This window comes from Notolabrus celidotus, chromosome 8 (genome assembly GCF_009762535.1).
Source record: "Notolabrus celidotus isolate fNotCel1 chromosome 8, fNotCel1.pri, whole genome shotgun sequence".
NCBI lineage: Eukaryota > Metazoa > Chordata > Actinopteri > Labriformes > Labridae > Notolabrus > Notolabrus celidotus.
Genome location: NC_048279.1, coordinates 26,236,328 through 26,260,659, shown reverse-complemented (window position 1 = coordinate 26,260,659; position 24,332 = coordinate 26,236,328). Strand labels below are relative to the sequence as shown.

The window sequence follows — 24,332 nt, the reverse complement described above, 5'->3', positions numbered from 1 at the left end:
TTTTAGCTTTTACATTATGGATATAGAATATAATTAGCTGCTGGAGTGGCTCCACCATCTTTTTACAGTTTGGGCTCAGATGAGTGTTTCAGTTCGACTCAGAGGAGTGTGAAGGAGCTCAGAAAGTAACAGTGCATGTTTCAGTGCAGCTCTCAGTTACAGAGGCTGACTCAGCTGTTTTAAGATATAAATGAGCTGTAGGTAATTTAGGCCGGTGAGGAAGGGAGCAGAAACAGGATATTAGGAAAGGAAAGAAGGAGAGGAAACGATGGGTAATACCAGCTATTACTCCAGGTGATCTACTCTTGGGAGACACAGCTGTCCTATCAACCCAGGTCTCCTACCTCTCCATCACTGTCTCCTTGTTTCTGTCCTCTCTACAGCAGCAAACAGAAACTGCTCCTGATACCTCACGTGTTTCCTCAGTGTAGGCTGAAAGATCCTGATCTCTCATGGGAATCCCACTCAGGACAGTTCCATTATTTAGCCTGATTAGGACTCTTTTTCTCACCACACCATATTTAATTGACCTCTACCTCAGTCATTAGTCTGTTGCGACTGTTAGAACAGGACAAATTGCACATTAGCCTCATATACACAAGACCAGGGATATTAATGCAATTCAAACAAGCGGCATCAATCTACAGCACTATGACACATTCATTTCACATCAGAGTAATCATAATGAGCAGAGCCTGACATCTGAGGAGCTTTGATGTCAACATTCAGGGTGAAATAAAAAGAAAGTGGACAGTTTAGAGACATGAATGACTCAAGTAAAGAAGGAATTAGTTTTGCTCATCTATGTTACCATTCATCCTAGATGATGGGAAAATATCAAGAGTAGAAGTGTGGATCCCCTGTGTGAGTATGCAGGGACTCTATACTTTTTTCCCAGCAGATTTGACCCTAAAAACAACCAAAAAAAACCCAATACATTATGTATATAATGTGATTGTACATATTGTGTAAATATTATATATACGCACAGATGCAATCATATTTGTTATTCATCCACAAACCACATTTCATGCTCAATTTTTGAAGGGTCCCAAAAGTGGAATATCGTTTCTTCAGAATCACATGTGAGGATATAGGATACAGGTGATGGAGGGGAAGCTGTGTATCTTGGCTTCATCTGTTCCTTCTGAGAGGGTTAGGGTTAGGGTTCTTCTCGAAGACCGGGCAAATTCTCACTGAGAGGAGAAACCGGATCAGCCCATCCAAGCTGACGCATCGGATTTTTCTCAATGCCAACCTGAGGATATTAATAATGTTTGCTCCAGTTTGGTTCTGGTTCTGTTTGCTTGAGTTTGGTTCTGGTTCTGTTTGCTTGAGTTTGGTTCTGGTTCTGTTTGCTTGAGTTTGGTTCTGGTTCTGTTTGCTTGAGTTTGGTTCTGGTTCTGGTTCTGTTTGCTCGAGTTTGGTTCTGGTTCTGTTTGCTTGAGTTGGTTCTGTTTCTGTTTACTTGAGTTGGTTCTGGTTCTGTTTGCTTGAGTTCGGATCTGGTTCGGTTCGGTTCTGTTAAAGTTCTGGTACGGCTCTGGTTCGGTTCTGTCCTGGTTCTGTTCTGGTTCGGTTCTGGTACGGTTCTGGTTCGGTTCTGGTATGGTTCTGGTTCGGTTCTGGTTCGGTTCTGGTTCGGTTCTGGTACTGTTCTGGTATGGTTCTGGTATGGTTCTGGTTCGGTTCTGGTACGGTTTTGGTTCAGTTCTGGTATGGTTCTGGTATTGTTCTGGTTCGGGTACGGTTCTGGTTCGGTTCTGGTTCGGGTCTGGTTCGGTTCTGGTTCGGTTCGGGTTCGGTTCTGGTTCGGTTCTGGTTCGGTTCTGGTTCGGTTCTGGTTAGGGTCTGGTTCGGTTCTGGTTGGGTTTGGTTCTGTTTGCTTGAGTCTGGTTCTGGTTCTGTTTGCTTGAGTTTGGTTCTGGTTCTATTTGCTTAAGTTTGGTTCTGGTTCTGGTTCTGCTTGCTCGAGTTTGGTTCTGGTTCTGTTTTCTTGAGTTTGGTTCTGGTTCTGTTTGCTTTAATTTGGATCTGGTTCGGTTCGGTTCTGTTACAGTTCTGGTACGGTTCTGGTTCGGTTCTGGTTCTGTTCTGTTCTGGTTCTGTTCTGGTTCTGTTCTGGTTTGGTTCGGGTACGTATCTGGTTCAGTTCTGGTTCGGGTCTGGTTGGGTTTGATTGGGTTTGGTTCTGGTTCTGTTTGCTTGAGTTTGGTTCTGGTTCTGTTTGCTTAGGTTAAGTTCTGGTTCTAACCCTAACCCTAACCCTAACCCTAATCCTAACCCCAACCCCAACCCCAACCCCAACCCTAACCCTAACCCTAACCCTAATCCTAACCCTAACCCCAACCCCAACCCTAATCCTAACCCTAACCCTAATCCTAACCCTAACCCTAACCCTAACCCTAACCCTAACCCTAACCCTAATCCTAACCCTAATCCTAACCCTAATCCTAACCCTAACCCTAATCACAACCCTAACCCTAATCACAACCCTAATCATAACCCTAACCCTAACCCTAATCCTAACCCTTACCCTAATCCTAATCCTAACCCTAACCCTAACCATAACCCTAATCACAATCCTAACCCTAACCCTAATCCTAACCGTAACCCTAATCCTAACCCTAACCCTAACCCTAACCCTAATCCTAACCCTAATCATAACCCTAACCCTAATCCTAACCCTAATCCTAACCCTAACCCTAATCATAACCCTAACCCTAATCCTAAACCTAACCCTAACCCTAATCATAACCCTAACCCTAATCATAACCCTAACCATAACCCTAACCCTAACCCTAACCCTAACCCCAACCCTAACCCTAACCCTAATCCTAACCCTAATCCTAACCCTAATCCTAACCCTAATCACAACCCTAACCCTAATCACAACCCTAATCATAACCCTAACCCTAACCCTAATCCTAACCCTTACCCTAATCCTAATCCTAACCCTAACCCTAATCATAACCCTAACCCTAATCCTAACCCTAACCCTAACCCTAATCCTAACCGTAACCCTAATCCTAACCCTAACCCTAACCCTAACCCTAATCCTAACCCTAATCATAACCCTAACCCTAATCCTAACCCTAATCCTAACCCTAACCCTAATCATAACCCTAACCCTAATCCTAAACCTAACCCTAACCCTAATCATAACCCTAACCCTAATCATAACCCTAACCATAACCCTAACCCTAATCACAACCCTAACCCTAATCACAACCCTTATCATAACCCTAACCCTATCACAACCCTAACCCTAATCCTAACCCTAACCCTAATCCTAACCGTAACCCTAATCCTAACCCTAACCCCAACCCCAACCCTTATCACAACCCTAACCCTAATCATAACCCTAACCCTAATCACAACCCTAACCCTAACCCTAATCATAACCCTAACCCTATCACAACCCTAACCCTAACCCTAATCCTAACCCTAACCCTAATCCTAACCCTAACCCCAACCCCAACCCTTATCACAACCCTAACCCTAATCATAACCCTAACCCTAATCACAACCCTAACCCTAACCCTAATCATAACCCTAACCCTATCACAACCCTAACCCTAACCCTAATCCTAACCCTAACCCTAATCCTAACCCTAACCCTAATCATAACCCTAACCCTAATCACAACCCTAACCCTAACCCCAACCCTAACCCTAATAACAACCCTAATCCTAACCCTAACCCTAACCCTAATCACAACACTAACCCTAACCCTAATCATAACCCTAACCCTAATCACAACCCTAACCCTAATAACAACCCCAACCCTAACCCTAATCATAACCCTAACCCTAATCACAACCCTAACCATAACCCTAACCCAAACACAACCCTAACCCTAATCACAACCCTAACCCTAACCCTAAAAACAATGCTAACCCTAATCACAACCCTAACCCTAACCCTAACCCTAACCCTAAACACAACCCTAACCCTAAACACAACCCTAACCCTAACCCTAACCCTAATCACAACCCTAACCCTAACCCTAACCCTAACCCTAACCCTAACCCTAACCCTAAACACAACCCTAACCCTAAACACAACCCTAACCCTAACCCTAACCCTAATCACAACCCTAACCCTAACCCTAACCCTAACCCTAACCCTAAACACAACCCTAACCCTAAACACAACCCTAACCCTAACCCTAATAACAACCCTAACCCTAACCCTAATCACAACCCTAACCCTAATAACAACCCTAACCCTAACCCTAACCCTAATAACAACCCTAACCCTAACCCTAATCACAACCCTAACCCTAATAACAACCCTAACCCTAACCCCAACCCTAATTACAACCCTAACCCTAGGGTTAGGGTAAGAATGGTTTTGTAACAGAATAAATGCACAAAATTGGACAGGGTGAAAAATTGGACAACACCGTACGTAAAAGGGTTTTCAACACAAACCATACGTTTTTGCAAAATTAAGGTAAAATATACGGCTATAAAAGATCCTAAATTAAGAGCTGTTTGGGAGTCGAAAGAGCCGGCTCTCTGAAAAGAGATGAACTTCCCATCACTAAAGCACATGCTTACTAACGTATCAATGTAAATACTTCAGACCTGTACCATAGTGATAAACAGATAACACTTCAATTTGAATCAAGTAAATACCACTTGTATACTTTAAAACAGAGGGTCATTTCATTCCTTGTGGACTCAGCATGACAACATTTATACTTTTCAAGTAATTGATCTTAAACGCTTTCAGAAAATTAACAGTAGCAAGACTCACATATCCCTTCGAGCCACCAAATGGTTTCATAACAATGGTGTATATGCTGTTTTGTGATGACACAGCACAATTTTATAATTTATTAGAAATTGATTCAAATTATTTCACGGACCCCCACGCTATGGTTCGCGGACCCCCAGGGGTCCCGGGACCCCACTTTGAGAACAACTGAGCTAGAGTACGGTAATTGAGCTCTCAGCCTGCAGAGAAAGTTGTGAGGCACAGACCCCCAAGCTCTCTGCCCGACTCCACTGGTCAAACTATAACTTAAATATAAGACTCTTTGAATCAATAGAGCACTCTACAAGGTTAATGTACCATAAAACTAGACATTATACCCCCGTTTCCTGTGAATGCATGATTATGAAGTGAAGGAGAAAAGATGAGAAAAAAGTTGTGCAGTGTCGCTTTCTTTTCCAGCACAGCGTGTGCTCAACTTTCAATGAATGGGGATGTGTTTTGTTAATAGGGTCAGGTCGCACGCAGCCATGTTGGAATCATTTTCCAGGACTATATGTGATTTTCCAGGACATTTTACTTTTCCTCCCATTTTCCAGGTGTTTTCCAGTACTGGAAAACTGGTCAACTGGTTTCCAGGTTTTCCAGGTTTTCCAGGATGCGTGGGAACCCTGCATACACAATTAAAGTCCAAAACCATCTCACGTTAGCACTGGTTTTGAGTAGGACCGGAGGCTGAATCTGGCAAAGGGACTGATTCATTACAGGAGCTGTTTAACTGACCTTTGTTACAGCACACATATTAACAAACACAGGTGCAGCTAATCACTTCACTGATTGCTGCATTCCTCTCAGGTGTGCCAGTTTCAAGCATCAACATGCTGTATCATTACTGGCACAGCTTAATGACAAGTTTTAACACAAACAGAGCCGTAATTAATGATATTAGTAACACCTGTGCTTTTATTCACATTATACAGTAGACAGTCTGCTGTGAGGACACACTGCTCATATAGTTTAAAAGAAGGAAGCTGTCTCCTCTGTCTGCCCTGAGCAGGAAGGTTTTAGTTCATCATATTTGAAATATGCCAGGCCTTAGCACGACTGTGTTTGTGTGTGTGTGTAATGTGTATGTGCTTCTCTTCGGAGTGCATTTGGAAGACTGTTCATCTCTGAGAGTGTACAAACATGCATCCAACCACACACACACTAACACACACACAGCTTGCCATATTTCAAAAATGAAAGTGCATTTCAGCTAAGAAGTTGGAAGTGATTTATAAGAAGCTTTAAAGAAAGGCTTTTTGCTGAAGAGAGAGAAAAGATGAGACAGAAGAACTCTTCAGAGGTGGAGAGTGAGAGAATGTTGCCGAACCTTAATGTTATAGATAGCAGAGTGATCAGGTGGTAATACAGAACATTAAAGTAGGGATGCACTGATCCGATCCTGGTATCGGATATTGGCCAGATCAGACTAAAAAAGCTAGATCGGATATCAGTGACAAGTGGCCGACATATAGTGCCGATCCATATGGCAGATCTATTCATCTCAGTTCTATGCTTTTCTGTGTTTACAACAGCCATGTGCGTCTCCTACGTCATCAGCGCCAGCCGGCCTGTGCATTTTTCCCGGCGGAGCATGATGGAGGATAGCTACAGAGGCTCTGCAGTTTAGGTGCATGTCACGCTTCTTTTTTGGTTTTCAAAGTCAGAAAAGCCTGAAGTTGTCAAAACATGGTTCTTGGTCTTATTCTCATATTAAGGAAAAGAGATTGCTAAATCAATACCTGGATCGGATCGGTTCAGTATCGGCATCGGCAGATACCAAAGCCCAGATATCGTTATCGGGACCTAAAAAGTAGGATCGGTGCATCCCTACATTAAAGTGCTACATCACTCAACCTTGTCCTCATCTGGTGACCCTGATGCATAAAATCATCACAAAAGAAATAATCCAGTAAATAAGATTTCCCGTAAAAATACCTGGTACTGCTTTATAACTGGTATACAACATGCTACTAGACCACTGACATTACTTATTCATTGCCGAGCTAAGCTCTCTAGTGTGCACATTACATGTTTGTCAGATAAAAAGAGGAGCAGAAATAAAGGAGCTATTTATGTATTGTTGTTTTTGACTGACAGAGCAGCTGGAAAAAAACAATGAAGTGTTCCTTCCTCCTCTCTCTGGCAGACCAGCCACTGTCAGGTGAAAGGCTCTGCTTCAGATTTCTCATCTAGATTGTCAACCTGACACTCAGTTTGTAATAACAGAGAACACTGCACATGCCATGTGTCTGAAAAGTTTGAACACTAAAATAAAGAGTGACACAAAGGACAGGACAATGACCATCTATCAATGTCAACAACCAGAAAGATAGAACCTTAAGAGTTATAAAAACCTGCAGTTCTTTCACTGATTCCCAAAGGATTTTGTTTTGGAACATTTCATTCTCAGTCAGACAAAGCCTGTTGGTTTGTGTATGACATCCTAAAACTGATTACAGCTTTGCAATCCGTACTTGGTGACTCATCTCATCCTGTTTATTCCAGCATCCTCATTTTGAATGACCAAAGCACACACACCAAAATCCCACAGTACAAAAAATTAAAAAGATAGTCACGGAAGCAGAAGTGCCTGACTCTTTAACACTCATTCAGTCAGACGCAATGTTGGGACAACTAAAATCCCTCAACCAATATAATTTTTAAAGCACTGCCTCAAAAAAAGTTCTAATAAAAAAAACATACTTGCAAAAGCACAAACTTTAAAACATGAATCTAAGCTGAAGGTTTGGATTTATTTCCCTTTAGTTCTCACATTCAAATGATTTCAACACTATGCCAGGTCTAAAAGGGAGGGGCCTGAGGGGAAAACAAGTGCTGCTATGCTTCTAAGCTATTTAAATCATTATGGGGATTGAGTTAGAGCAAAAGCTACAGTTCTGAAGTGAATGAATCAACATAAAAATATGCTGTTAAATCATAATCACCTGAAAAGACAGCAGATACAGTGATGACTACAAATGTAGGCATAGAAACTCCTGATAGACTGAATGATACTTTGTATTCTGGATCAGCTTTAAGTGTACAATATTAATATCAGCAGTAAGGATGGATATGAAATAAAAATGTGAAACTTCCGTACTGACAACAAAATACTGAAATCACCTCACAACATTAAGGCAGCTGTGGTTCAGGTGTTGTGTCCTGAATAGTAAGTGGTGCGTTACCTGGCATGAGTTGCTGTCCAGTCAGTCCTATTGGAGGCATCCCCAGGTTGTTCATGGCTGTGGCCCAGGGGCTGGGGTCTGACATGGGCAGAGTCATTGAGTTGGAGTCCATCGTCAAGTTACAGATCCCTTCTGCAGAAGAAAAAAGAAGAAGACAGGTGAATCAGGGGTGAAATTGTTTCAACAATAATGCAAACTGGTTTCAGCATTAAACAGGGTCACTTCATCAGTGTGCAGACCACAGGGTGGATGTAAAGCCTGGTTTATTCTTCTGTGTTGAATCAATGGCGTAGCCTACGATGTAGGACTGCGCAGCTCCCATGCCTACACAGAGGCCTATGCACGTATCCGACGCACTCCTCCTCCAAAATGTAACTACGTGTTGAATAGACGCAGACCACAAGCCGTGTGATTGGTCTGCACAACTGCATTGTATTTCCTGCATTTACATCACTCCCAGGATCGCCGCACATCGGATTGTGCATTTCATGTCCTCCGAAATCTCCTCTCTATTCTTCCCTGTAATCATTGCAGTATGATAAATTGCAACATATATCAGCTGTAAATTAACATAATATGTTCAGAGTCACAGTGAAAAAGTGAACAGAGTACGTAGAAGGCAACCCGACTATCGGAGCAACCACACTGGCCTCAAGTGTTTCGGTAGAATATTGCTGTGCAACATGGACACAAGTATGTAGTGCTCATGTCTGTGTTGAACACTGCTGCGTAGAGTCAACACAGAAGTATAAACTAGTCTTTAATCTACCGTGGCCCAATTCTAGACCAACAAATCAGTAAAATGTAGCTCTACTTCTGATTCTGTAGAGCGTCTCCGGCCTTATAAAAGTTAGATTCTGACTAGTTAAACAATGCAGATAAGGTCTACAGAGAAACATAAAATCAAACATCTCGATTCCTCCTGTTACCCAACCTTGTTTTGAATGGCGGTGTGAGAGAGAAAAACTCCTGTGACCTCTAAATAATAATGATACAGGGTCATGCAGGCAGAGGAATCATGTGTCAGGAAAGACTGAAGAGAAAGACTATTTTCAAGAGCTTGCTTCCTCTTCTTCCCCTTTCATGAATTGTTCCAAGAGTTTTGTGACTGTGTTAGTGGAAAGTTGAAGAGGCCACAGGGACCCTGCAGTTACTTTAACACCACACTGTCATTTACAATCTCTTCACCCTGATGCTGCTGTTAGTTCAGTTTCAGCACCGAGGCCTAACAGCCTGGCCTTTTGACACTTCCTGTCCCTGTGCCCTGCTGGTTTATAACACAGCAGTATGATGGAAAGACCTGTCATACAAGTGTAGAGCCTGGCTCACACAGGCATACTAAATGACAAAATAGATGTGGATTTATGTGCCTACACAAAACGTACACTGATAAGTTCTCCAGTCAAAGATCAGAAGCCAGAGTAAGAAAATAAAGCAGAGTAAAAACTAGATCATCACGGCACGAAGCACAGATTCTGATCCTGATGCTATCAGACATTTGCCAGGCGCTCTGCTACTGAAGCTCAGGAAACTTAAGCTTCAGACTAAAAATACATGCACACACATCTCTACCTTACGACTGCAGACTCATGGTTCCCTGCCAAATGTTGCGTAACAAAGCTAACACATTTAGATCCCATAATAAAACCCCGAAGTCAAGTCAACATGAACACATCATATTTCCTGCAGCAGCTCGTTCTCTCAGTCTGCAGTCAATTTCACACCTCTAAACGCTCTTTAATTCTCTCCTCTAGTGGACCTCTTTCTCTGTGGCACACCTGTAAACTGCTGTGACTGCTGGCTGAGCCGGGCTGCCCTCTCTTCTCTTCTGATGCCAAAGCCAACACTGCTGTTAATAATGAGACGCACTGCACCCTGCACACACTTCACACCTCACAAGGTCTGTGGCAGAGCTCACTGTGGAGGCTACACTGTGCTCTGTGTGAGCTAACATGTGTGTCAGCCTGCACAACAAGCGCTACATTGGTATTCCTGGTGCTCAGACACAGCTGGCGGTGTGTAATAATGTTATTTGCCTCTTTGCCTTCCTCTCTGAGCGGCTAATTTCAGAGCAGCCTGCTGTCGCTGCCACAGAGAGAACTGATAAAAGCACCAGTGTCTGTGCGTCACTGTGATAAAGCTGCTCCCTTCACAGGCGTGTTAACGAACACAACCCTGTTAACTGAGGACACTTTCCAGGAGTAGAAATGAGGAGGGAGAGGTGTGGTGGTGAGTTGTTTCATGGCTGTATTAAAACACTTTACAGGACATTAACTGCAGTCACTGCACACACAGCTGCACTGAGGAAAACCTTGAGGACGCCAGCTCTGTGACAAAAAAACAAGTCATTAGAGCTATGCAGGAAAAATCAATATGCTGTTGATATGGAAGTAAATCAGAATGAATTTGAATTTTTTAAGCCTTTGAAGTCCTACCACTGATTTTTTTTTGCATTGAAATTATGTATCTGAATTTTATCTTGCACACAAATTATGTATTGGAGTTTTTTGTCATTGAGTTTAAGTCTTCAAATTTTCAACAGTATTTTTCACTTTTATTTGTTCACAAATTCAGTCAAAAATTCAATGCAAAAAAATTCAATGTATAAAAATGAATGGCAGAAAAATTAAATGTATAAAAAATAAATGTATTGAATTTTGTACATTTAATTTTTCTGCAATTCATATTTATACATTGAATTTTTTTGCATTGAAAAAAAAAAGTGAAAAATACTTATTGAAAATTTGAAGACTTAAATTCAATGACAAAACATTCAGATACATAATTTCTGTGCAAAAAAATTCAGTGCTAGGAATTCAAAGGCTTAAAAATTTCTTAATCTGATGAGACTTATTTACTTCTATATGTTGATATCATGATTAAATAATGTCGACATAATCTTAATTTGAGCTACCATACTGTGCATTTTTCACGTTGTGTTACCGTGTAGGAGTTAAATTAAATCAACAGTGAAACATCATACTGGATTTTGAAAATTTGACTGCCTTTTTTTTTTAAAGTCTCTTCGTATGCTTTTATTGTGGCGGGGTAATAATATATCCACAGACATTAGGGTGGTTTTCATTTCTGCCCCTCTTTGGAGAACATAGTGTTTATTGATTGAGAGGCCCTCTTTCAGAGCCCTGTATGTTTGACTGTGTGACCGATGAGAGTTCAACTGAACTGTAAGTGCTGGGTCAAGCTGACACCTCTACAGCTGCCCTCTGACCCTGCTGACAATTAGTCTGCATTTAGGTCGACCACACGTCTGTTTATCTGTCTGCTCCTCTGCTATCCTTTGTTGGATTCATGTAATTGTGTCACCAATTCCTTTTACCATAACTCCAGTCTTTTTTCCATTTCTTTTCCCGTATTGACTCATTTGACATCCTTTATCCCATGTCTTCTGTGCACACACACATTCCCAGTGAATCAATTATCCTGTCAGACTTGCAACTCTGAGCGTCAATCATCGAGGGCTTTTGATTCCTGTACAGCAGCTGACCTTGGGGGCAGAAGTCAGCCTTCACTCCCCTGAAAGACACCATCCTACAGCATCACATCAATACATGGAGCCGAGGGAGGAATACGAAACAGCTGATATAAAAATCAACACCAGATCTCACACACACACAGACACACACACACACACAGACACACACACACACACACACACACACACACACACACACACACACACACACACACACACACACACACACACAGAGAGAGAGAGACCCACGACACGACACATGTTTTTCAGAGTGAACCTTGCCAGAAAGGAAAACTAAAAGTCAGAAAACATTACAAATGGAGGAATCAGTGTTGTTCTTTGTTTTTACTGGTAAAATGTAAAAAAAATAATTCGATTTTCTTTTTTGAAGCCAAGCGCCAGCACAAAATTAAATATATACCTTAACTTAATCCCAGGATTTAGTTGTAGTAGCTGTTGGCTTCTTAGAACTTCAGCTGAAAGAAGCCAGGTTCAGTTATTATTGCAAACTATCACTGTACTAACCTGCTCATAGTCAGACCACACAACAGTGTAAATGTAGAAGTTGGTAAATCCAAGTCTGATAAATAAGTAAGGGCTAGATTTAAATAATCTGGGGCTAGAATTTGATTATCAAGCCTCCAACAAAGTAATGAACACTGACTGAATTCCTTAAAGACCACTCTGAGTGCAACTCTAAACCAGAATCACCTGAAGCATCTCTGTTTGGATATCACCCGTTGGTATTACAGTAATGGTGATTTTGAGGTCCACATGACTCCAAGGCTTTCCTGATACTCTCTCTGCAGGATGTGACCAGCTTTTAGCTTCCCTTTAAGCTCCCCCAGGAGGCAGATAGAAAATTGGGTCATTTTAAGGCCCATTGGCCCTGAGCCACAACAGCAGGCAGAGAGACGCTGAAGGCCATTTAGTGTAAAATGCAGGTTTTTAACAGCTAACTACAGGTTTATCACAGCCCCTGCACAGTGAGCACAAGAGGCAGCTAAAAGGATGATGGGCCTTTAGACAAAAAGAGAAGCAAAGGTTGCTTTTCATTGAAAGATGTGGTGCTGAGGTGACAAAACAGAAGAAAAAGAAAGAAGAAATACATTCAGTGTGTAAACATGACGTAAATGTTGGACATAAGGTAGTTTGGCAGACAAAGGAGCATTACTCAGTTTGATACATGCCATTTAAAAAATAAATCTGGTGCTGATGTTTCTCTCTCTTTGTTCTGAGTATTAGAAGAGAGTGCTGCCATTTTCCATCTGCAGCGATGTGTGAACTGTTCACACTTCTTCACGGAAAGCACAGCTAGGAAAAAAAGCCTCCAGTGCACAATGGTGCTCTGAGAGCAGATGACTCTTTGACCTTAATCTTCTCCTGAAAGCAGGTCTGTGTGTCTGTCTGTCTGTCTGTGTGTGTTTGTGTATGTGTGTCTCTGAGTAGGGCGGTGGGTCATGAGGGCAGCTTTAGAGTCACCTGGTGAAAAGAAGTATCATCACAGTGTGAGAGTAGCAGGAGAACACAAAGGTAGGATGTATGTGGCAGGATAAACCTTGCTTTGGGGGATTCTTTTTAAAGCTTATGTGATATAATATTAGAGCCAGACGAAAACAGAGCAACTCCTGAAAAGCGTGTCCTGAAAGTTCTACTGCAGGGTGTCTAACCAGAGAAGAAGACAACAGATGGAAAGAGTATGGAAGCATGGAACTGATGTCCCTAAAGAATTCCATTATCCTCCAAAACTGTATGAGAGAACATCCTGCATTATTCTATTCAGAGAATCTGAATGGGACGCTGCCTTGTTTCAATTCTATGCTGCATCAAACATGTGGTCACAACCCCGATTCCCTCAAGACCTGCTGGAAAATGAATGCAGAGCCTCACATCCACAGCAAAGAAACCTCTTTCAATTGAACTTCTGAGAGTGAATCTGTGCTTCCTTTGTGTCAAACAGGTGACCGTGGCTTCAGTGAAGTGGTGCCAGTGGAGGTTGTCAAATTAAATTACCGCCTCAAAATTGGGATTAGAAAAACTAACCTGAACCTAATCCCCAGAAGAGGTGAATGGAACTCTGACTCTGACAAAATACCAATATGCACCAACGCCAAATCCAAAACCTATTACAGTCCAAACAGGCTTCAGGTCTCAAATAAGCGTGACTCAGTGTTAAATTCTACTCGCTTCAAACAGATGAAATATTGATTTAACAACACTAACACGTAAGAACCCTCACCAGATTACAATCCGTTATATTCCTCACAATTTATCTCCTGATTGATAAATCCATACCAGCAGACAGCAGGTTTATTTGAATGAAGAGGATATTATATTCCCTACATGATCAATGAGAGCAGCCTAATGAAAGAAAAATATAACCTGTCCATCACCACAAAGAAAGGAAGTAGAGCACTTAGTTTAGAAATCTTGTGAATCGACAGCCTCCAGCAGACTTTCTGTTAGATTACATCACATTCAAGAACGATTCTAAATCCTGTTTATGTGTAAACCCATAACAGGTCAAAATGTCATCAAATATGAATGCTTGAGTTTGAGCTCTGAGGCGGCGTTCACATATCTTTTAATCTGTAAACATTCAGCAGCATTAAACAAAATAAAATCGTCCTCATATGCATTCAAACCCAGAAATAGTCCAAACTGTGAGGGATTAAAACATGCTGCTGACATAATTTACTAATTAAAGCAAGTCTGTCATGACAGTTTTGCATCATCAACCACTAAACCCCTTTTTCAATTCCCCTAATGTGATTCATCACTTGATTTGAAAAGGCCACAAGCAGAAAAAGCCTCTCTAAAAAAATCTTAGACTCAGCTCTGAAGAGAAGGCTGATGAAAGACTGGAGCCCATCAGGAGCTGCAGAGCGGTAAATCCCCGACATGACAACTGCTTTCATAATGGGTTCATTAATAGTGTTTTACAGGAAGTATAGCAGAAAAGAAACAGATGCACTGTGGACAGCAGCGTACTGAAGACTTCCTCAGGCAGATTAGTTATGGTAAATAACTTCAATTTCTATTCCCTTATCAGAGGCTATTTCTGTACAGACGGAGCAGAGGCACTTGTGTTTGTGTCAATGTTGTCAAGGAGGAACATCCGTTTTCAGGCAGGAGCATGACTCTTTGCTTCCTTATCGAGTGGGCTCAGAGAGGTGACAGACAGGAACAGATTACTCTGATATCTGGGGGTGAAGAGGGATGGGAGATAAAGATACAATAAGAGCAATCTGGAGGAGAGCTGCAACCTCAACACATCAATACAATGAGAGTATTCAAATGAAACAATGAGGAGGTTCATGGAGTCTGTCATTCTGCAAACAGGACATGCCTATAAAGAACCACATGTTGGTGAAGTTAACATTTAAAAAACAAATCAATAAAGCTGCAAAAGAACTGCTGACATCTCACATTCAAAGAGCTCCAGAGAGGCATTCAAGTGTAAGTACAGTGCTGTGCTCTGCAGTGATGAGGTGATTCTTGTGATACATAACTTGGTTCCCAGATGTTAGATTCAAACAGCTGAAATGTTGGAGAGAAGCAGGACCAGTTCATCTCCGTTTAGAGGAGGTTTAACTTGAAGTGCTGCAGAAACAAGATCAAGTTTTAAGTCCTGCTGCAGAACAACTGTGAGGCTGGCTGTTCTAATCTTGAGTGAAAATATGGAGATGCCATTTTTTCACTGTTTGTCACGATGATCTCCAAAATGTAACCACAGCTAACCTCTTCACTGGATCCCTCCTGGATACTGGAGTTGTTCTGATACCAGTGTGTATCAGAACAACATACCAGTGATACCAGAATGCCTGATCCAGCCATAAATGCAGTAGCCTACTGGTTTTCTATAAGCCAATCAATCAATTCACCAACCAGGGACTGACACTGACAGAGTACTACCTCTAAAATGAGGGTTAGATAGATGGTTCATTTCATCAGAGTGGGCAGCTCACTCTGTCAGGTAGATATTGTGACTTTTGAATACTCACATTGCTATTGTGTTAATAAAGGGATAAGAAAGGTAGCAAACTCTGTTAGGTAGCAAATATCTAACAGAATAAAAGACTACCTCTAAAATACAGGTAGCTTGTTTCGTCAGATATATATCATATTCATATATCTATGAACATCTTGCCCAGGAGTCATCTTAGTGTGAAAACATTGACATGAACTCAGAGAGAGCTCTGAATGAACTCTTCATCATTGAAGGAATCAAACTTTCACCCTGGAGCTTTTACCACACGATACATCTACAACAGCTTCCTCGTGAGAAGCCCTTCAAGTGATCCAACAATGTTTACTGTAACATTTTAAATAACATGTCAGTTGAGGAAACATCTGCTGAGGTTGATCAACTCAACAACATCTCATGTGTGGTCCATTTGACTCTTTGGGTTTAACTGACAGATTCATTATTTCTAATGTGATCATACATTATGAAAACATCATCGATGAAAATCACAGCTGACATGAACCAGCAGGAAAATCACCACATGAATGACAGGACGCATGAGCAGACTGATCGCTGTATTGATCGTAATGATGCAACAACAGCTGCTTCTAATCTGTGAAAATGAGCAAAGTGACAGAACGTTCCTTTAATGATCGAGTTTGGTGAGACGGCGGCTGATATTCTTCTGTCCACGCTGAGAAGATTTGTTCAATAAAGAGAATCTGATTATTGACCTGTGTTTCTGTCACCACAAGGAGAAAGATGTGACACAGATGGGGAATCTGTGCAGCACACGTGAAGGAGGAGGATAAATCCACACATCTGTTTATCAATACGAACATGCACGATGAATTGCTGAAGCGTCACGTAATATAAAACTCTTTTGTTATTTTCTGGGTGATTCATTCAAACTTGTACAATGAACCAGTGAAGCACATCATCAAACTGTATCAAGCCTGATGCTACATTTGTGTCAGCAAAGTTTGTGATGCACACTTAATTCCAAACATCTTACATTTACATGTACCTGTGAAAAGAGTCCAGCAGATCTGATTACTGCACAGGAGGAATGGCTTCTCATTTAATCTGCACATGATTCACAGCATCTATTCCACTGTGCTGGAGGAGAAGATGAGCAACAGTGGCGACAGCAACAAATCCGAGACATTGCTCATGACGGCTGAGCTGTCGCATCAGGAAATACGTTCTTGTGAGGATGTAATCTAATACACAGTGTGGTCCAGATGGGAAGAAACAGACTCAATTACAGGACCTACAATCTAAAGAGGAGAGCGGCATTTTGATCATTGAAAGTGCTGCATGGGGAAAGATGAAACCTTACTTTGAGTCCTGCAGGATATGAGCCAAAGATTTATGTAATACTCACAGTGAAGTGTGAGAAAACACACGGCTCTGCCACGATGAACTAAGCCTCAGCCTGTGTGCATTTACTGTAACACAAATCTATCAATGCAGCATCCTTTTACTTTCATTAACTAACACAGATGAGTCTGAAATTAACTTCAATACATTGAAAAGCACTAACCTTCTTTCAGACACAATTTATTTTTTCAAGTTAAGCTTCATGTGTGCACATTTTCTTAATAAATGGTAACAAAATAGTCATTGTTTTAGATGTTTTTCAAGATGCATGTGGCAAGACTATTGTGTTGCTGAAATGTGTTGTTGAAACTATGTCAGCTTGGCTAACTTGAATATACTGGACTCTGTTGTTGGTATTAACCCAAGGAGTGAGATGATTTCTGCATGCAACATCAGACTTCCACCAGATCTGTGTCCGGTCTGTATCTGATCCACTGCAGTCCGGCTCCATGCTCCCTCGTCCATCAACACCCACCGTCAACATTTTCATAACGAATCACAGAGCAAGACTGCCGGACAGCTGGAGTCATGTGACCAAGGTTTTCCCACGGTAATCACTGAATCAACGATTATCCAACTGCTCTCCTCATCCACGTTGTCTTTATTAGCCTCTGAAAACCTCTGACCTGACGACCTGGCTCTGTGAAAAACGATCTGGCGATAACACAGTATTTTATTCTAAAAATTAACTGTATGTTTTTATTTTGTTTTGATGCCTGACTTCCTGCCCCGCTAAATCTTCTCTGTTGAGATTGATGCATCGTACTCCTGCCAGATCAGAGACGGAGCTGGAACGCAATAGAGGGGATCCAGAAATTAATATATTGACTAGAATAGAAACCTATCAGAGCCCGTGCTGTGATAGATCAGAGACAGAGCAGACACGGATCTGGTGGAATTTGGCCGCAAGACAACATGATTCTGCAACTGCTTGGCTCTACTGCTGATCTTTGCAATAAAGTACTGCAGGACAGTCTTTAATAGTGGATTTCTTATGCACTACACAACACAGAAGACTAAGACCCACTACACATCCATGCTGTGAGTAATATGATCTGCATGTCACTAAGATTCTACTTACTGAGCAGCAGTGGAAACTGAGCCAGACAGACTTCGGCTGTTTACTACTTTTGGAGTTGTTGGGAAACTCGATGCTCTTCCTGTTGACGGGGCTCAGACTCTGTGTTTTCACCTGAGTGTTTGTTTTAGGCTTAAAGGCTGAACTGTTTTGGTGCAGATCACCATGACCAAAAGGGATCAATGCACCCCATACCAAGGAGAGCAGTCACAGATCAACTCCTCCTAAATGAGGCCAATGGTCGGACCACACCACTTCCTTTTTTCTGTTGAGAAACAACAGTGTGACGTTTAGTCCTCAGCTTTTAAAACAACAACTTGAAAAGCAAAAAAGGAAAGAATTGCAGAAGAAAAGCAGCATCATGGACAGATCCACAGCCTTTCCTCAGAGGAGTTACAAACAGAAGTCTTAGCAGTGACAGGGAGCAGTTTTGAGGATCTGCCAGGAGTGCCACCGGTGCTCACAAGCTTTAAATGTGCCATTCTCCAGCACATATCTAAAAGACAAGGTATTGCCACAAAGTAAACCTCAATGTAGTACAAACACAGCTTTAAAATGTAAAGAAATCTAAGATCAAACAGCTTAAAAATGTTTCCACATGTTGGCTGAAGGTTACGATAAAGATGAAGGCACAGAAAGTGGAGTCTTATCATTTGTCCTCCTAATGTTGTCCATTTTCAGGAGCTGAGTGTTAAGGGTAGATTTGAAACAAAGTGCATGAACTCTTCACAGGAAACACCAGAGCTGCCTGGTGTAAGCTCCTCAGAGTTTTTAGGACTCTGTTTTATCCAGACAGCCTGAGCCGAGTTTGTAGCCTGTTAGGAGTTTTCTGTTTAACAAGCAGTCACAACACAGTCAAACCCTTGTTTAGAAAGAGACACAAATTGAATGTGTGTATTGATGCCTGAAGGACAGCTTGACACCCTCCAGAAGGAAAAACAAGCTGGAGAGCTTCTTTAAATCTGCTTTCTCTCTTCTTTGAAGTTTAAACTGTCAGAACAAGAGACCAGGGGCTCAGGAGAAGAAAAAAAGAAAAACAACAGGCTGTGCGACTGTCAGGCTTTGGTGTTTGTGGCAGAGCCGGAAATGCTCATGGCTCGTTTCTTATGTCATGCTACAGAGAAAACATCTTTGATGGTCATGGTTCATAATCAGCTGGAGAGGTCCTACAGCAAACTCTTCAGAAATTACAAGTGTAGAAGTGACGCTGCTTTTTCTACATTCCAGCTCCCTAGAGTAAAGTGAGAGTCCTCTGAATAACCCGGACATTTGTCAGTTTTGTATCTTTTAATTGGGCGGTGCATAATCTTAAAACAGAATCTGAATCATGTGGCCTTCACCACCTGTTTGTAGCTGCAACTGCAACAGTTTTCAATCAGACCGAAGAGAAAAAAGGCCATTACAGTTTCCAGAAGATGATGTGCATACCGGTCCCATTTGAGAATTTAGTCAATCAAATGTTTATTTTGAGGCTGAAATCAGACAATTGTCTGCACTTCTTCTTCACCACTAACTAAACAAGATTTTGTTTATTAATAGATTCTGTTGGAAATGCATGTTTAGTCCATTTACTCATCATTTTGATACTGCCTTATTAAGTATTGAATTGCTTCAGTCACTGAAGAAGACAAGAGATGTAGCTGAAATTTCAGGAATATGTCAAGTGAGTTGAACTTGTATGTTTTTTTGGGTCAAACTACTTCTCCTTGACTTTTGTTTTCCTCACCCTGACTTAATGGAGAGGACCTGGGACATACTTTCACCGGCAGTTAGTAATCACATGAGTCTTGTGCATCCCATCACCTAAACAAAAACTTCAGCACCTCCCCAAGATCACCCAAACATACACCCTTAGGTGCTCGTGTGGGGCTGTATGTTTTCCGGACTCCAGAAAACACACATTGAATTGTCACAGAATTTTGCAATGACAATGGAAAAAACGGTAATAACAATGAATTTGATGAAATATGGGTATGATTCATCATAAAAGAAATCTGTGTTTTTCACAGCACCTGAGCTAAATGAATGAATACAAACTGTCGAGAGTCTCTGCTGTACTTTGGCCACAGCAGCTCCTGTCAACCTGTCAGTGTGTGACCTGTTTTGACCTTGCAATGGGGCTCAAATCTCCCCCACTTGGACAGCAATGGCGAAGAGGCCCTCTGGGACATCAGAGTCATGAAAAAAGTTAAGAAATGTGACACTGAGCGCTAGGTTTAGAGCGGAGCAGTATCCAAATGACTTCTAAAATGAGGAGAGGAACTTTCTGTCAGTTTTGTCAGCCTATGACTGACTGGGCCTGCAAGGATACAAACAATGACCACTTACAGTCAAACTTCTCACAGCTCATAACTTCAGCAAACACTCCCTTGTGCAACACACCCAGATTTAATAAGGCACTACAAGCAATAAGGAATAACAGCCTGGAGTTTAATCTAGGTTCGGCGAGATGTGGGGCTTAGAGTATTAATCATAAAGAAATCTAGGCTAAGGACACAATAGCACAAAAATATCTCTCTCAGCAGTTCCGGCCCAAACTCAAGAGACTCTGAGCTCCTTCTGCCAGAGAACACATCTGCTGTATCTGTGGGTTTGGACTCAAACATGACCAACCGGCCTGATATCTCAACAGAAACGGGGTCTGGGATTCAGCAGAGTCAGATGCAGAAACAATCAGGTGTGGAAGAAAAATTAACTTTCATTACATGAGCAGTGGGGAGCCCACAGGTACATAAAAGATACTGAAGGTAGCTGATGAAAGAATGAGTCTTTCATGGGAAATATCCTTTAATGGCATTTACCAGGAGTCATTTTCCTTTATTCAAGACATAGCTGGGAGCTGATTGTGAGGCCTGTTCCAGTGGCTATTGTTCAGCCCTGTACATTAACCAATGTGTTTTAATGCCAGCTGACAAAAGACTGAATTCAATTTAACTCAACAACAGGCAGGATGATAACTCCTTGAACCCTGTAATTACAGCAGAATAAAACTAATTTGGATTGAGCATGAGCTAATGTTGGGTCTTAAGCAAACCTGATCGCTCTGTACAGTCATAAGCTTTGTTTAATGTAGACACGTGTCATTAAATAATTCAGTTGCAACCATTTTAAATGAAAATGCTGCCAATAATATAATCTACTGTATGCATAGTATAATCTGTGCAACCTCAACATTTCTGCAAGTGAAAATAAGTGATGTAATCACTTTTTTTTCTAATTAAGTGACCAGGGATTGATTAGTAATGCATGCTTATAGACGCAGTGTTAAGTGTTACTTATCAGCAGCCACTGGTCCTTTCAGTACAATTCTCACATAACCAATCAAATGTCAGCCTGACATTTTTCAACTTTCAATGCTGATTTTTGATTGTTTGACATAATAAAACATGTGACAGAGCGCTAACAAAATTGGAAGAAATGGTAGAAAGAAGATAAAGTGAATGCTAAGGGATTTCTCTTGTAGACTTATGTTGGAAAAAAAAAAAGTAACTCCTGAAGTTGGTGATGGCGTTGGTGGTTTAGTGAATGTGAATGCACAAGCAGAGCCAACAGTTTTTGGAGACAATGGCTGAGAGACTTTGAATGGCTATGCAACAAAAATGGCAGAATGGAGTTTTGGCGCTCCTTAGTTTTCGGTTGGTGATCTTACATTTTTGCTGGTGCTTCCTACTTTTTGAGGCGCCAGTGCTGCCAAGTAAAGTTAAGTTTTGAGCCCTGAATATATGAAAGACATTACAGAAGTGCATTGGGGAGGTGCAACACTTTGACAATAGATACACAACAGGCACAAACCAGTAAGTCCTGTGAAAAGGCTGTTATTTATTTTTTAATCCAACTTAGCGAAAAATAAATTATTCATGATTCTCAGTAAAAGTAAACATGTTTATGGAGCCATTAACCAGAACTCTGCTTGTCTAAAACTTTTCTATGCCAGTGTACCAGCCCCTCATTGGAGAAATATCTGGTAAACAAGGTTCAGGCCCTTGATTTAGCTCTGTCCGCCCACCAACTCCCGAGCTGTTGTCACCTCACCCTGCTGCTGACTGCTGCAGCAGCTGACAGCATCTTATCAGCTGCCAATTACAACACAGGAATCTTATCAGCAGCAGCCAATTAGAACCACAGGAGTTTCTGTGAGGAAATGTCAACAGCTCAGTGAGCTTAGCAGGGTTTGTGTAGCGCCACGCCTCTCCATGCAGGATGCTTTCTCTGCGTCTGCTACAACGGCAGTAACACCTGCCTGTGCAATGTTGTGATAAGAAGGGCTGGAGGTACAGCAGGGTTTCAAAAAGACCGAGCCGCTCAGAAAAAAAGACTTCATGCTTCCTGAAAACTTAAATATTTTGGGACGTTTTTGACAGAAGAAGACAAGAATCCTAGAAAATCCTTCTACTATTCACTCGTTCCCAGCTGAGCATGTTCAGACTGAAAGCAGGAGCTTAGATATGATAGTAAAAACTGAATCAGACATAACTGAGAACTACAGAATATAATGCATTTTAAAAGACAGGCTCCTCAGACTCGCTCCAGTGAGAGAGGATAGATTATTTCTCCTTGTCCCATGACATGGATGACAGGTGAGATGCATTATTTCTGCTCATGAACATCTGCTCACATATCTCTACAGACACATCACGGACGGAATTCTGCATCTCTCATCTAGAGTCTCACTGAGGAGCCATATTTCTGATTTCTTGTCAGGTTATAGACCTGACTACATTATACAGTCTGAACTTACATCGCTTCTCTGTTATCTTATCACTGCATGGCTGATTGGATTCAATTTTTCTGCTTGTTTTGTCCAGAAAAAATATTCTGTCTGTCTAGTTTAGTTTATTCAACATTTCAAGTGTTTATTACGCTCAAATAAAGCCTCCTTGATCGTAACCCCCATGGTTTCTTCTGTCTTCTCAAGGCTCATAAATTGAAAACACGTTCCCACATACGTGTCATGGATGACTGATTTCCTCTTTTGTATTCCTGTAGACCAGGGGTGTTCAAACTTTTTTCAAAGAGGGCCACATATGATGTTGTCAGAATACCTCAGGGCCAGTGGCTCCTACTGAGACTTTGGAAATATTTAATAACAATTATTTTAATTTTTTTCTCAATAAAACAGTAACTAGGAAGTCCTCAGTTCTCCACAAGCCATGTAAACATTAGCAAACGTTATCTTCTTCTAGCAGATAACATTTTAAGAACAAAATAATTATTTTCTTGGTTCTGAAAATGTTTTATGCACCAAATTTTGCCTTTTCTGTACAATTTCATAATTTTGATCTTGTCTTGGGTCCTCTTTTGTGTCTTCTGAACTTTTGTGTTCTTCAAGAATATTTTCAAATCATGATAAAAACTTTAATTTGAAAACCTGTCAACTTTAAGAGTTCTTGTGTTTCTTCTTTATTGCCGTCTTGCAGAATTCCTATTGTTTTGGCTTTAGACAGGTAGTCCATATGAAGCTTTGTAAGACGTTTCTGAATTGACTTTAGTTTTGTTTTTGCGCTTGAAAGAAACTGCAAATGTACAGATGATTCAGAATTTATTTGCTATTAATAACACAATTTAAGATGGAAGCTTGGGGCCATAAATAACTGGACCTTGGGCCGCAATTGGCCCCCGGGCCGTACTTTGGACATGCCTGCTGTAGACCATATGTGTACTCATTCTGTTATGAAATTCAACATGAACAGCACTGAAGGACCAGCAAGAACAATGAGAGGGAAGGATAGGACATGATGCTTTCACGGTCAATAAACTGGTTGATAGTACGGACAGACACATTTCTGTCAAATGTCATCATCAGTTGCATCACTGCTCATGAAGTTAATGGAGGAGACATTAAAGTCTGGGCTGGCTTCGAGAGCACATCTGAGATAGCAGCAGACAGTGACCTCCACAGAGACGTGGAGCAGTGAATGAATCATGGTCTGATGGTTTCTTTGGTAAAGCTCTCAGAATGGAGGTCACTGCTGTTATTTTAATGGATCATCTTTTTTTTCTGATGGGGATGTGGTTGAATATAGCTATGAGAGATACCTGCAGTGGCAGCAACAGAGAGCTTATGACAGACAAGCTTCTAAAACCTTTTTACTCATTTGAAATGAAAAACTTCACATCACAGAGGACATTTCATTTGTTCTGTGTGCTGTGGTTTAGTAAGCCTTTTCACTACAATCATGAAAAGGCTTATCTACTGGTCCCCAATTTGATATAGTGTTCAAAAGAACGAACCAAGACTCCTCCTGTATTCAGACAGAGTGACCCACCAACAGTGGTCAAGTCTTTTTCTGAAAGTCATTCTTGGACTGTCAAACTTGTGAGAAGTGATTTCACATCCTGCACCCTCCAGGCACTATTCCACATCACAACACACGTAGACTTAAAACTTTCCTTTTTGATAAAGCTTATAGTTAGAGCTGGATCAGGCTTGGACCAGCTTTTGTCATGCTGCTATAG

At 41.4% G+C, this 24,332-nt stretch overlaps 1 protein-coding gene across 4 annotated transcripts in view; it reads right to left on the bottom strand.

Annotated features, from left to right (window-relative positions):
* LOC117817552 (ecto-NOX disulfide-thiol exchanger 2-like) overlaps positions 1–24,332 on the bottom strand; it is a 151,223-nt gene that overhangs the window by 53,286 nt on the left and 73,605 nt on the right. For all 4 annotated transcript variants that reach the window (XM_034690291.1, XM_034690292.1, XM_034690294.1 and 1 more), the window contains one exon: positions 7,956–8,087. In XM_034690291.1, coding sequence (XP_034546182.1) covers positions 7,956–8,087 — 132 coding nt within the window. The remainder of the gene's footprint in view (positions 1–7,955; positions 8,088–24,332) is intronic.